Source organism: Hevea brasiliensis, chromosome 12 (genome assembly GCF_030052815.1).
Source record: "Hevea brasiliensis isolate MT/VB/25A 57/8 chromosome 12, ASM3005281v1, whole genome shotgun sequence".
Classification (NCBI taxonomy): Eukaryota; Viridiplantae; Streptophyta; class Magnoliopsida; order Malpighiales; family Euphorbiaceae; genus Hevea; species Hevea brasiliensis.
This window is the reverse complement of record NC_079504.1, coordinates 20,957,786-20,971,814: the sequence shown is the minus strand read 5'-3', so window position 1 is coordinate 20,971,814 and position 14,029 is coordinate 20,957,786. Positions and strand designations below refer to the sequence as shown.

General features: G+C 30.9%; 1 protein-coding gene across 1 annotated transcript; it reads right to left on the bottom strand.

Annotated features, from left to right (window-relative positions):
* Positions 1-13,110: 13,110 nt before the first annotated feature.
* LOC110644137 (MLP-like protein 328) lies at positions 13,111-14,029 on the bottom strand. Its single transcript, XM_021796768.2, has 2 exons — positions 13,785-14,029; positions 13,111-13,560 (listed from the first exon to the last, which is right to left on the bottom strand). Exons 1-2 carry the CDS (start codon positions 13,969-13,971, stop codon positions 13,298-13,300), a joined length of 450 nt encoding a protein of 149 aa, XP_021652460.2. The 5' UTR covers positions 13,972-14,029; the 3' UTR covers positions 13,111-13,297.

Genomic DNA, 14,029 nt, shown 5'->3' with positions numbered 1-14,029 from the left:
TTATTTTGACAAAGTGTTATTAAAAATATATTGACATCAACCTTGTGAACTGTAATAGTGAAATTTTTAAAATTTTTGTTTATTGATGAATGATTATATTTTTAGTGACTTTAAAACTTATTATTGTGCACTGCTAAGTAAATTACTCAGCGATGACTTTTTTTCTTGCTGTCACAGATAGGGAGAAAGATAAAGTAGCAGAGTGAGCTGCTTATAGTTGCAGTTGAAGAAAATTTTGGACCTTTTTCGGGTATAATATTTTATACCATTGTAAATTTCTTTTAATGTAAATTATTTGTTCATATTTATCTATAGGACCGAATGAGCAGTTGTACAATCAAACTTGTAATAATATTATTATTTTGTCCTATTTTCTTGAATTGAGAATTTCATATGTGAATTGAATTGAAATTAAATGATATTGAGATTTCTTGCAATTGTGTTGGTTGAGATTGAATGGTGTTGATTTTAAATGGAGTTGTGGATATTATTCATATTTAGAGTGTTTTTAACAGGTTTTGAAGAATTGTTTTCTCAATTTTTAGTCTGCACTCGGCCGAAGTTTTTGTAAAATTTTCAAAATGCCCAACTAATCAAAATTTTAGCTCATGATATAAACTTCAATTAAAGACTTTTTACTAATTGTTCAACATTATTTTACATTTTAAAATGAATTAAATTGGTTTAAAATCCCTTGTAACATATTTAATGAGTTTATCGGTAGGTAAAGTTCCGTAATTCATTAGGTATACTATGGGATCATGTTATGCCTTAAAAGGGGTAAGGTGTGACATGTTTTAGTGGTATTATAGCAAGCTTTTGAAATGAGTTTTGAACTATGAATTTGAAATATTTTCTTCATTAGTACAACTGCTCAAGTGTCATTAATTGATACATATGACGCATTTACATCATGAATATGAACTAAAGGTGATAATCCTCCTTGTGTTGGTTGCCAGGGAGTAGAATCTTCGTAAATTGAAATAGAGGAAGGAGATCGTTCAGTTGAGCAATTAGTTGAGGCTGAGGCACAAGGGGAAGCCCCAGCACCTCAGAATGCTAGTGGGTCAGCTACACCAGCTCCACCTATGCCACAGTTTCCTGCTTAGTTTGCTCAGCAAATGGCTGCCTTATTCTAACAAATGGCTGAAAATATGCCAACCCAAGCCCCAATTCAAGCACTAGCAGTGCAACCCCAGCCTCTAGCCAGGCAATATGACAAATTGATAAAATATGGGGCTACTATGTTTAAGGGTACAGTAGACTCTTTGGAAGCAGAGCAGTGGCTTGAAAGAATGGAAAGGGTGTTTAAAAAGCTAAACTGTACGGAAGAACTAAAGTTTGATACTCAGTTTCTCTACTGCAAGGGGATGTGTATGAGTGGTGGAAGACCATCCCACATAATCTAAAAGAGTCCCCAATCCTAACATGGTCAGATTTTCTAAGGGAGTTCAGGCAGAAATGGGTCCTTGACACATATGTTGACGTGAAATTGCAAGAATTTCTGAGCTTGAAGCAAGGAGATAGAACAGTAGCATAATATGAAAGGGATTTTTCTAGACTGAGCCACTATGCTAGAAACCTACTCACCACCAGTAGAGATCGATGCAAACGATTTGGGGTCGGATTAAGGTCTAGTTTAAGAATGCAAGTAGTAGGGTTCAGGCACCAGAATTTTTCAGAACTAATTTCACAAGACCTAGAACTGGAAAGGATATAAACAAAAAGGGCAGTCGATAAGGGAGGTAGGGAGAAAGAAAAGAGTGGAAAGTTCAGGGGTCAGAGTTCAAGTAGTAGTCTGTGTAAAAGGAAGGATTTTGGGGGACAGTGTGGTTAGAGGCATGGTAGAGACAGATTCTCTGGACAGAGATAATCCTGATCCAGTCAGAAAACCCAGCAGATAACTAGGAGTGCACTATCAGTCCGTCTCTGTGAGACACGTGGTAAGGCTCATGGAGGGGTGTGTTACAAGGCCATTGGCGCCTGCTATAACTGCGATGGTACGGGGCACTTTGCTAAGGATTGCACTAGTCCCTGGAGATCTGGACCACTTACTACTTCAGAGGGATTAGCCCAAGTTTCTACCACTAGGAGTTCACCATCAATTAGCAGAGGCTGGGGCAGAGGTAGGGGTAGTATACCTGGTAGCCAGAGTATAGTAAATCAGCCAGAGCCAAGTGGCGCATCAGCCAGAGTGTATACATGTGTCAGAGAGAGGAGGCTGAGACATCGGATGTGGTAGCTGTTACTTTTTCTGTCCTTGATCAAGATGCTTATGTATTGTTTGATCCTGGCTCCACACATTCATATGCTAGTGCTAGCATTGTTTGTTCTACTGCTATTTCGTGTGTGAAAATGGACTTTGATGTGTTAGTAACTAGTCCATTAGGCCAGGAGGTCAGGGTAAATATGGTGTATAAGGATTGCCCTTTGGTAATTCAAGGACACACCTTCTTATCTGATTTGATTGAAATGCCTTTTCGGGATTACGATATCATCTTGAGCATCGATTGGTTAGCCAGGCATCGTGCCATGATTGACTATAGACTGAAGACAGTCACTTTTGGTCTCCCTCAGTATGGTGATGTGGTAATACATGGAGAGAGGCAATTATTGCTATCAAATCTTATTTTCGCTGCACTAGCTAGAAAAATGATCAGAAAGGGGTGTGAAGCTTACTTAGCTCACGTGATAGACACCTAAGTAAGGAGTCCAGCATTGAGGGATATTCCTACTGTATGTGACTTTCTGGACGTCTTTCCTAATGAGTTGCCAGGATTACCTCCAGAAAGAGAGGTGCAGTTCGAAATTGAGGTTATGCCTGGTGTGGACCCAATCTCCATTACTCCGTACAGAATGGCACCGGCTGAACTAAAGGAGTTGAAGGTGCAGTTGCAAGAATTGCTTGACAAGGGCTTCATCCGCCCTAGTGTGTCACCTTGGGGAGCACCAGTATTGTTTGTTAAAAAGAAAAATGGTACTCTCCATATGTGTATTGATTACAGGCAGTTGAATAAGGTGACCATAAAGAATAGATATCCATTACCTCGTATAGATGATTTGCTTGATCAGTTGAAGAATGCAGCTGTGTTCTCCAAAATTGATTGAAGATTGGATTATTATCAGTTAAGGGTGCAAGAGCAAAGTATTCCAAAAACTGCTTTTAGAACTCGATATGGTCACTATGAGTTTTTAGTTATACCATTCGGGTTAACCAATGCTCCAGCTGCTTTTATGGATCTGATGAACACTATCTTCAGGCCATATTTAGATCAGTTTGTTATAGTATTCATTGATGACATTTTGGTGTATTCAAAAAATTCAGAGAAGCATGATAGGCACCTGAGAATTGTGCTACAAACTCTAAGGGAGAAACAATTATATGCCAAGTTATCGAAGTGTGAATTTTGGCTGAAGGAAATTTCTCTCTTAGGGCACATTGTATCAACTGAAGGCATTAAGGTGGATCCCATCAAGGTAGAAGCTATCCTTAATTGGAAACCACTCAGAAATGTTACAGAAGTTCGCAGTTTTCTGGGTTTAGCTAATTACTACCGCTGTTTTGTAAAGAGGTTTTCTATGTTAGCATCTCCACTAACCAAGCTACTTCAGAAAGATGTAAAATTTCAGTGGACTGATAAATGCCAGCAGAGCTTTGATGAATTGAAAAGATGTTTGACTGAAGCTCCAGTCCTGACTCTACCTACTCCGGGTAAAGAGTACATTGTTTATAGTGATGCCTCTCATAATGGGTTAGGCTGTGTACTAATGCAAGACCAAAATGTCATTACTTATGCATCACGTCAGCTGAAACCACTTGAGAGAAACTACCCTACACATGATTTGGAGCTTGCTGCCATAGTATTTGCTCTGAAGATCTGGAGACATTATTTGTATGGAGAAAAGTGTTACATCTACATAGATCACAAGAGCTTAAAATATCTGGGCACATAAAAGGAGCTGAATTTGAGGCAGAGAAAGTGGTTAGAACTAATTACGGACTATGATTGTTTGATGGACTATCAACCAGAAAAAACAAATGTAATAGCTGATGCCTTAAGTTGTAAGACTATGACTAGTTTAAGGGTTTCTCCTTTGTCTATGGTGCATGAGTTGAGGGTACTACATGCTCCTTTAGAGATTGATGATGAGGGGCAAATGATAGCTACTTGGCAAGTGAAGCTGATGTTGATTGATCAGATAAAAACAGCTGCTCAAAATGATGAAAAGTATGTGAAATTGATGGAAGAAACTCAAGATAGCAAGAAACCTGGATTTTTAATAAATGATGATGGCTTACTGTTACACCAGTGCAAAGTGTACGTTCCAAATGATGTAAAATTGAGGCAAATCATTATGAATGAAGCACATGACTCTCTTTTTGCTATGCACCCTAGTGGAACTAAAATGTACATAATGGTAAAAGAGCACCATTGGTGGATGGGTATGAAAAAGGACATAGTTGAATATGTATCCAAATGCCTAACTTATCAGCAAGTGAAGGCTGAACACCAAGTGTCAGCTGGTTTGCTATAGCCACTACCAGTTCCCGAGTGGAAATGGGAGAGAATCACTATAGATTTTGTGATGGGACTTCCTAGAACATAGAAGAATCATGATGCAGTATGGGTTATTGTGGATAGATTAACCAAGTTTGCACATTTTCTGCTAGTGAGGATGGATTATACCTAGACAGATTGGCTAAATTATACATTGATAAGATAGTGAGACTTCATGGAGTACCGGTATCAATTGTGTCTGACAGAGATCGAAGGTTCACTTCTAGATTCTGGGGTTGTTTGCAAAAAGCCCTAGGAACTAGATTGAACTTTAGTACTGCATTCTATCCACAAACAGATGGCCAATCTGAGAGGGTAATTCAGTTCTTTGAGGATATGCTACGGGCTTGTGTGATTGAGCTTGAAGGTAGTTGGGATACACATTTGCCTTTGATTAATTTTGCCTACAATAACAATTATCAATCAAGTATAGGGATGCCTCCATATCAAGCTTTATATGGCAGAAAGCGTAGAACTCCCTTATATTGGGATGAAGTGAGCGAAAGAAAGTTGATCAGCACGGAAATTGTTCAGCAGACTGAGGAAAAGATTAAGCTTATCAGTGATAGACTCAAGGCTGCATCAGATCATCAGAAGTCCTACATTTATCTAAAAGGAAGAGACATTAAGTATGCGGTGGGTGACAAGGTATTCCTTAAGGTTTCCCCTTGGAAGATGATTATGAGATTTGACAGAAAAGGGAAGCTAAAGTCTTCGTTTTATTGGGCTGTATGAGGTTCTAAAGAGAATGGGTCCTTTAGCATACAAATTGGCATTGCCTCCAGAATTGGAAAAGATACACAATGTCTTCCATGTATCTATGTTAAGGAGGTATCGATCAGACCCCTCTCATGTTCTACCAGTAGAAGAGATTGAAGTAAATCTAGACCTCACTTATGAGGAAGAGCCTATAGAGATTCTGGCACATGAGGTGAAACAGTTGATGAACAAGCAGATACCATTGGTCAAGGTACTTTGGAACCATCATTCAGGCAAGGAGGTTACTTGGGAAAGTGAGGAGGACATGAGGAGGCAGCACCCACAGCTGTTTAGAGACTAAAATTAGGTAAAATTTCGGGATGAAATTTATTTAAAGGGGAGAGAATTGTAACACTCCCATACTGAGTAGCCTATACATGCTACTGTTCTGGTGACTAGTGTCTGTTCGGACAGTCAAGATGTGTAAAAACATATTTATGTCATCTAGAAAAGCCATAAATAAAAATTAATAGAAACTATATGAAATTGAAATGGAAATAAGAAAAACAAACCATAATCGGTTAAATAAGCTGAGGTCCCGGTAATGGGTGACCGATCCGGAAAATGACTGAGAGCTCAGTTGCTACCCTAATTTCATGTGGGACCCTATGACATTCCAGGCCTAAGGATAATTGTGAAAATAATGGTAATACGAAAACCACAGAAAAGAATAGAGAACAAGTTCAAATAATTGAATCAGAGTTCAGGAAGTAACCTAGTGCCATTAGAAAAATTAATTAGACCCAAAAAGGGGTAAATTAGTCAATTCACTCTTAAAGGTGACTCTTGGCCTAAATATCCAATAAAATGTAGAAAATTAAAATTTTTAAAAAGAATTAAAAACACAAAGAGGTGTATGGAAGAAAAGAAGAATTCAATTTTTAAAGTGATTATGACATCATCAATGATGTAAGCATGACACAATTTAAAATTATAATTTAAATTAACTTGTTTTGTGTAAAGATAAATAAGATAAGTGAGAAAAAAAAATCATTGTCTTCTTTCCCATTTAGGCCGAACCTCTCTCTCTGCCACTCTCTCTCATTGTCTTCCATTAAAGCACTAAAAAAGCTTTAAAAAACCTTAATTTCCTTCCATAATTTTTCTAATTCCCAACACCAAATCTTGATATTTGACCTTGGTTAAAAACTTAGAAGCAAAGAAAAGAAGATAAGGTGAAGAATTAAAGGCTTTGGAATTCAACAAAGAGGTTAGTTGAAATTTACTCTTCTTTTTTTCATGGATACTTGAATTTAGGTAGAAAGATGCTAAAATTAATTCAAAAATTGAAAGAAATATGCATGAATAATGGCGTAGAAATTTCGGCCAACCATGACATATTAGGGTTTTGAATTGTTTTAATTTAATTGAACATGTAATTTAGCTTAAATGAGACCATGAACATAAATTTGGTGATGATTGGCATGGGAATTGCATAGGTGTATGAAATTGGGAAGACAAGAATTAGGGTCTTGGGTGGAAATTGGGGGTTTTGAGAATTGTTGACCAATTGATGTTGTGATGCTCAATTTTGGTCAATTAGTGTGTTTTGAATTGAGAATTGATGAATGGAATTGAAAGAATTGATAAATGTTGAATGGTTGAATTCTGGACCAATGAGTCCAGCAAGGTTAAATGGCTATAAGTTGAATTATGTTCCTCCAATTGGTGTGAGGCTAATTGGAGATGAAACTAGGGTCATAATGCCACATTTTTCATGAAGAAATCTTGCCCAAAAACTGACCCTAAGTTGACCTAAAAATTGCTTGAATCCGAAATTGGTAGTTTGATTCTGGACAAAATTGACCAAATAAATAATACATGTTCAATTGGCCCTAACTTTGTGTAGAGAGGTCCAAATGACCTGAGTTTTGAACCCATGGAAAGCTTGGACATATTAGAACAACTTTCATGTAGAACAGAAACCCAAATTCTGACTATAACCTAATCAAATTGCTAATCAAAATTGACCTACTAAAACTACCAGAACAAAAAATTGCCCAGAATTTCTGGAATTGGACCAATCTGGCCAGTCATGGTAAAAATGCTATAACTAGAGCTACAAAACTCCAAATGGAGTTATTCAAAAGGGGAATTAAAGTAGAGACATTAAGGAACAATTTTTATGAAGAAAGCTTAACCAAATTCTCACTATAGAATGGTCCAATGGAACAATGGAATTTCTTCTAATAAGCTTTGAATTGCAATTGGCAACCAATGCCAATAAATATGTGACCCAAAATGTGGTATGACCATGTGTTTAAAAATTGTATACCTATTATTTATGAAAAAATCAATATTTTACATAAATAGTAATGTGAATAGTAACCACCCTAACATTAAATACAAAGAACTCAACCTTATGAGACCTTATAAGTAAATTAAGTATGCAAAATTCAATTATTGGATTAATTATTAGAAATAATTTGAATGGATATTGAAACACTTTAATTATGTATTTCAGTTGGAAATGAGCCATGGAAAGCTTGGACATATTAGAACAACTTTCATGTAGAACAGAAACTCAAATTCTGACTATAACCTAATCAAATTGCTAATCAAAGTTAACCTATCAAAACTGTCAAAACCAAAAATTGCCTAGAATTTCTGGAATTGGACCAATCCGGCCAGTTATGGTAAAAATGCTATAACTTAAGCTACAAAACTCCAAATGAAGTGATTCAAAAGGAGAACTAAAGTAGAGACATTAAGGAACAATTTTTATGAAGAAAGTTTAACCAAATTCTCACTGTAGAATGGTCCAATGGAATAGTAAATATAGGTAATGAAATTTGAAATTCTGGAATTTCTTCTAATAAGCTTTGAATTGCAATTGGCACCAATGCCAATAAATTTATGACCCAAAATGTGGTATGACCATGTGTTTAAAAATTGGATACCTATCATTTATGAAAAAGTTAACATTTTACGTAAATAGTAATGTGAATATTAACCACCCTAATATTAAATACAAAGGACTCAACCTTATGAGACCTTATAAGTAAATTAAGTATGCAAAACTCAATTATTGGATTAATTATTAGAAATAATTTGAATAGATATTGAAACACTTTAATTATGTGTTTCAGTTGGAAAGGAGCCATGGAAAGCTTGGACATATTACAACAACTTTCATGTAGAACAGAACCCAAATTCTGACTATAACCTAATCAAATTGCTAATCAAAGTTGACCTACCAAAACTGTCAGAACCAAAAATTGCCAAGAATTTCTAGAATTGGACTAATCCGGCCAGTCATGGTAAAAATGCTATAACTTGATTTACAAAACTCCAAATGGAGTGATTCAAAAGGGGAATTAAAGTAGAGACATTAAGGAACAATTTTTATGAAAAAAGTTTAATCAAATTCTTACTGTAGAATAGTCCAATGGAACAATAAACATAGGTAATGAAATTTGAAATTCTGGAATTTCTTCTAATAAGCTTTGAATTGCAATTGGCAACCAATGCTAAAAAATTTGTGACCCAAAATGTGGTATGACCATGTGTTTAAAAATTGTATACTTATTATTTATGAAAAAGTCAATATTTTACATAAATAGTAATGTGAATAGTAACCACCCTAACATTAAACACCAAGAACTCAACCTTATGAGACCTTATAAGTAAATTAAGTATGCAAAATTCAATTATTGGATTAATTATTAGAAATAATTTGAATGGATATTGAAACACTTTAATTATATGTTTCAGTTGGAAAAGAGTCCTCCAAAGAAGGAGGAAGAGTATATTAAGTCAAGGCAAGCAAAGAGGTTTATGCACAATAATTTTTTACTTCTTGTTTTTTACTTGAAAATTTATTTGAATGAGTATTGTGAACAATTTGTGTTTGTTATGACTTTGAGAAATTTTTTTTTTGAGAAATGTTGTGTTGCCTACTTTCTAAGTGAAAATTTTAAATGACATATGACTTGTGTTTGAAATTGACTTATCTGAATGAAATGGTTTGCATTAGATTTTGAAGTCACACTTGGCATGACAAGTCTATTATGTTCCTCCTCCATTTATGGACTTAAGATTGATTATTTTCCTGACAAGTCTAATTATATTTTAGCATATATTTATATTTATGTAAAAAGTTATATTCCTCTGAAAACTAATTTTAGGTTGTTATATATGTTTTCGATTTTTAAAATGATAAGAACAAGAGGAGATATGAAAAGGAAGAGGAGAAAAAAAAATTGCATTAAATAATATATTAAATAGGTTTTAAAATTATTTGTATTAAATAATATGGCAATTTAAAATTTTAAGATATCAATTTAATTGGAAGAAAAATGTTACGATAATAATACACTAAACTACAAAATATATTTTAAAATTATTTTATTTTATAATTTTATAAATAATGTTCTTTTCTATTAATTTATTTATACAACCTCATTTTACAAGTTAATATTATTTTAAATTATTAAAAAAAATCAAAATTATTTTATTAAAACAATAAGCTAACATATATTTATTATTAATTTATTTTAATTTTTACACATGTTCACCCATTTATATTTTTAAAATTTATTATTGTATTATATTTTTCATTATATTATATATAAGTTTATAATTAAGTTAATAATATAATACATAACTTTCATAAAAATATGATTCAATATAAAAATATAATAATTCTTAAATCAATAAATATTTTTATTTATACAATTAATTCAAATATTAAAATTAATATTTTAATTTAAATAATTAAATATAATATTATATTATATATAAAAAGTAATAAAAATTATATATAAAAATTAAAAAAAATTAATTGATTTATAAATATATAATTTATTAGTTTTATTCGTATTAGATGTTCGTATTCAATAATTATATGTACTTATTATTACACGTTACTTGAGTTCATTTATAGTTGAAAGTTTAAGGCTGTGTTGCATAATATACTTATTACACACCAAAAATATATTTTCTAAAATTTAGCAATAACACGTGAAAGATGCGATGATGCTTTGGATATGTGTCAATTATACTGAGATTTGCCAAATCTTTGTTGGGGCACAAGGCAATAAATTTCACATTCAATTTTGTGTTTAATTATACAAGAAACAGATGTGTGTTTGGAAAGAGAGAAAGTGAAGGAAAACTAGTTTTAAGGGTGGGATTTTAATTTCCTTTTCCTCTTTGCATGAAAAGGTGTGTTTTGTTTTACCTAGTTTTTTTTTTCACAATTTGATTATAATTGCTTGGTAAGGAATTGTTATTATTTTTAATCATGTTTATCTAATAAGTTTTGCTAAATAATTTACTAGAATTAAAAAAAAAAAAAGAATATATGACTAATATTCCCACATGATAAAAGTGTAAAAATTTACATAAAATCTGAATTATTAAAATAAAAATTCCTATTTATAAAATTGTATAACAGCCTAGTTAAAACTATCAACAAAAATTTTACAGCAATATTAATTTTGTAACTATAAAATTAACATATAATAACAATATAAACAATTATTATTAATAATAAATAAAAAATATATGATAACAATTATTATTTATTATTATTATCATTGATAAACTTTTGACAACAATAACTATTACTGTCAATTTTCTTGATATATTTATTATTAATTTTTAATTAATTTTAATTGTTGGTTACTTTAATTCTTGCCATATTGAATTTTGCTAAATTTATTTCTCATAATTTTAGTGAAATTTTCTATTGAAGTTATTTCTTTATTAAATTTATAAATATACTCTTTAATTCTCAATCTCTTCATTTAATTAATTATTAGTCCAAATTTAGCTTTGATTAATATTTTCTTATATCAAAAATTTAATTTATAACACAACTTTTTGAGAGAATAATATATTTTCTATACTACTTGAATGAGTTGTACGCTTGCAATCAATTGGGCCACATCATTAAATTATTTTAATGTTTAAACATTTTCACTCATTTATATTTTTAAAACTTATTACTACATCGTATTTTTTATTTTATCATATATAAGTTTATAATTAAGTTAATATTTTAGGGCAACAATATAGCACCAAACTTTCATAAAATGATTCAACAAAAAAATATAATAATAATTAAATCAATAAATATTTGCATTTATACAATTAATTAAAATTAATATTTTAATTTAAATATTTAAATATAATATTTGTAATACTATTGTAATATTATATTATATATAAAAATAATATAAAATTATACATATAAAAAATTAAATTACAAGTTTGTACGTTGTAGATAATGCTAATTTATTTATAAATATATGATATATACTTTTATGCGTATTAGGTATATGCTTTCAATAATTATACTTACCGTTATACGTTTCTTGAGTTCATTTATAGTTGAAATTTAAGCAAATTGCATGAGGCTCTGTTCTATAATATACTTATTGCACTCGAAAAATATATTTTTAACAATTTAGCAATAAAACGTGAAAAATGTGATGATGCTTTGGATATGTGTTAATTATACTGAGATTTGCCAAATCTTTGTTGGGGCACAAGGCATTAAATTTCACATTCAATTTAGTGTTTAATTATACAAGAAACAAATGTGTGTTTGGAAAGAGAGAAAGCGAAGGAAAACTAGTTTTAAGGGGGGATTTTAATTTCCTTTTCCGCTTTGCATGAAAAGGCGTGTTTTATTTTACCTAGTTTTTTTTTTTATTTTTTTTTCACAATTTGATTATAATTGCTTGGTAAGGAATTGTTATTATTTTTAATCATGTTTATCTGATAAGTTTGCTAAATAATTGACTAAAATATTACCACATGATAAAAGTGTAAAATTTACATAAAATATGAATTGTTAAAATAAAAGTTCCTATTTATAAAATTGTATAAATATTAATTTTGTAAATAATTAAAACCACCAACAAAAATTTCACAATAATATTAATTTTGTAACTATAAAATTAATATATAACAGCAACATAAATAATTACTATTAATAATAAATAAAAAATATATAATAGCAATTATTATTTATTATTGTTATCATAGATAAACTTTTAATAACAATGATTGTTATTTTTAATTTTCTTTTACAACAATCATAATTTTATTGTAAAATACTTACGCTCACAATACAATAATTCATATAGCGTTAGCAAAATTAATGTCTTTGTAAAATTTTTTACTGTTAATTTTAATATTTATTGTAATAGCTAAAATTTAAATATTTTTTAAAAATTGATCGTAAAAATAATTACGTGTAAAATTTTTAAATAATTGCCACATAATGCACAACAATTTAAAAATAATTCGAAATTTTTGATTCACATATTAAAAGCATTTGTGAAGGAGTCTTTAACCTCGTGGAATTCTTATTATTTAAAGAAATTAGACATTAATTTAAGTTGGGATGAACATTCATCGGTTTAGTTTAGTTTGATTTAATTTGAAAAATTGAAAATTAATATTTATAATAATGCAAATTGAATCAAACTGAATTAGAGAGAAAGCTAAATCCAATTGAATCGATTTAATTCAAATTGATTAGAATCGGTTTAGTTTAGTTTGGTTTATTTGAATATATTAATTTGAGGCTATTTTAACTCATTTTAGACCTAATTTTAGTTATTTTTAACTTTAATTGCATAAACCTAAAAACAATTAATTAAAAAAAATAAATTATCTATTCATTTCTATTTATTTTTTTTTAGAAAATTGATCTAACTAGACTAAAATTTTGAATTAAATCAATTTAATTTTTTTTTTAATTTTAACTAAATCCTATAACAAATGTTAAAATTAGCAGGAAGAATTTTAGGATAATATTAATTTTGCAACCATAAAATTAACACACATCAGCAACATAAATAATTATTACTAATTATAAATAAAAAATATATAACAGCAATTATTATTTAATGTTATTATCACCGGTAAACTTTTGATAGTAATAATTATTGCTGTCAATATTTTTTTTTACAGAAATTACAATTTTATTTGTGCTGCCAAACTTAGTCCCTGCATATATCCTTTCATTTGGAGATTCCTTCATCAATATCCTTAGTCACGCTAATCCAAAAATCCATGTAATTGTCAGGAACAGGAACATTCTCATTCAGCTTCTCATATTCGAGAGTCAATTTTGCCAAGCTCCCTTGGTCCTTGGTTGTTAGTTCCCATATGACAGTATAGACCTTGTAAATCTTGAACACATCACCTTCCAGACCAATAAGAGTTACTATATTCTTCTCCTCATCCAATTCAATCTTCTCCTGAAAGACCTCAGCTTTTCCATCTGTGCAATGGTTTTATTACAGCATATAGAGTTTAAAAATGTAAGAAATTTACATAAAATTATTCAAAATATGCATTTTAAGTGATGAAAATCAAAATTTTATGAATTTTTCTAACAAATATTAGAATAATTATTTTTAAAAACATAAAATTGCAAGTTCCAACAGAAACTCAACTGATTGAAAGAAAGATAATAAAGATTTATTGCTATTGCTGTTGCTGTACCTATAGTGTAGTTCCAGACCTTGATGGAGCCAGAAGTGACCCAATCACCTTCAAGGACATGAACTCCTTGAATATTGGTAGGAGTAAGGTTAGGAACCTCGTAGGCTTGCTTCTTCCAGAGAGTCAAGAATTTTTCAGGACTTGACTTGAGATCTAACAGAGTCTCCAACTTCCCCTCAAGAGCCATGGCTTTCTATATCACAGTAAAGAATGTGTACGGCATAGATTTGTTAGGCTAACATATT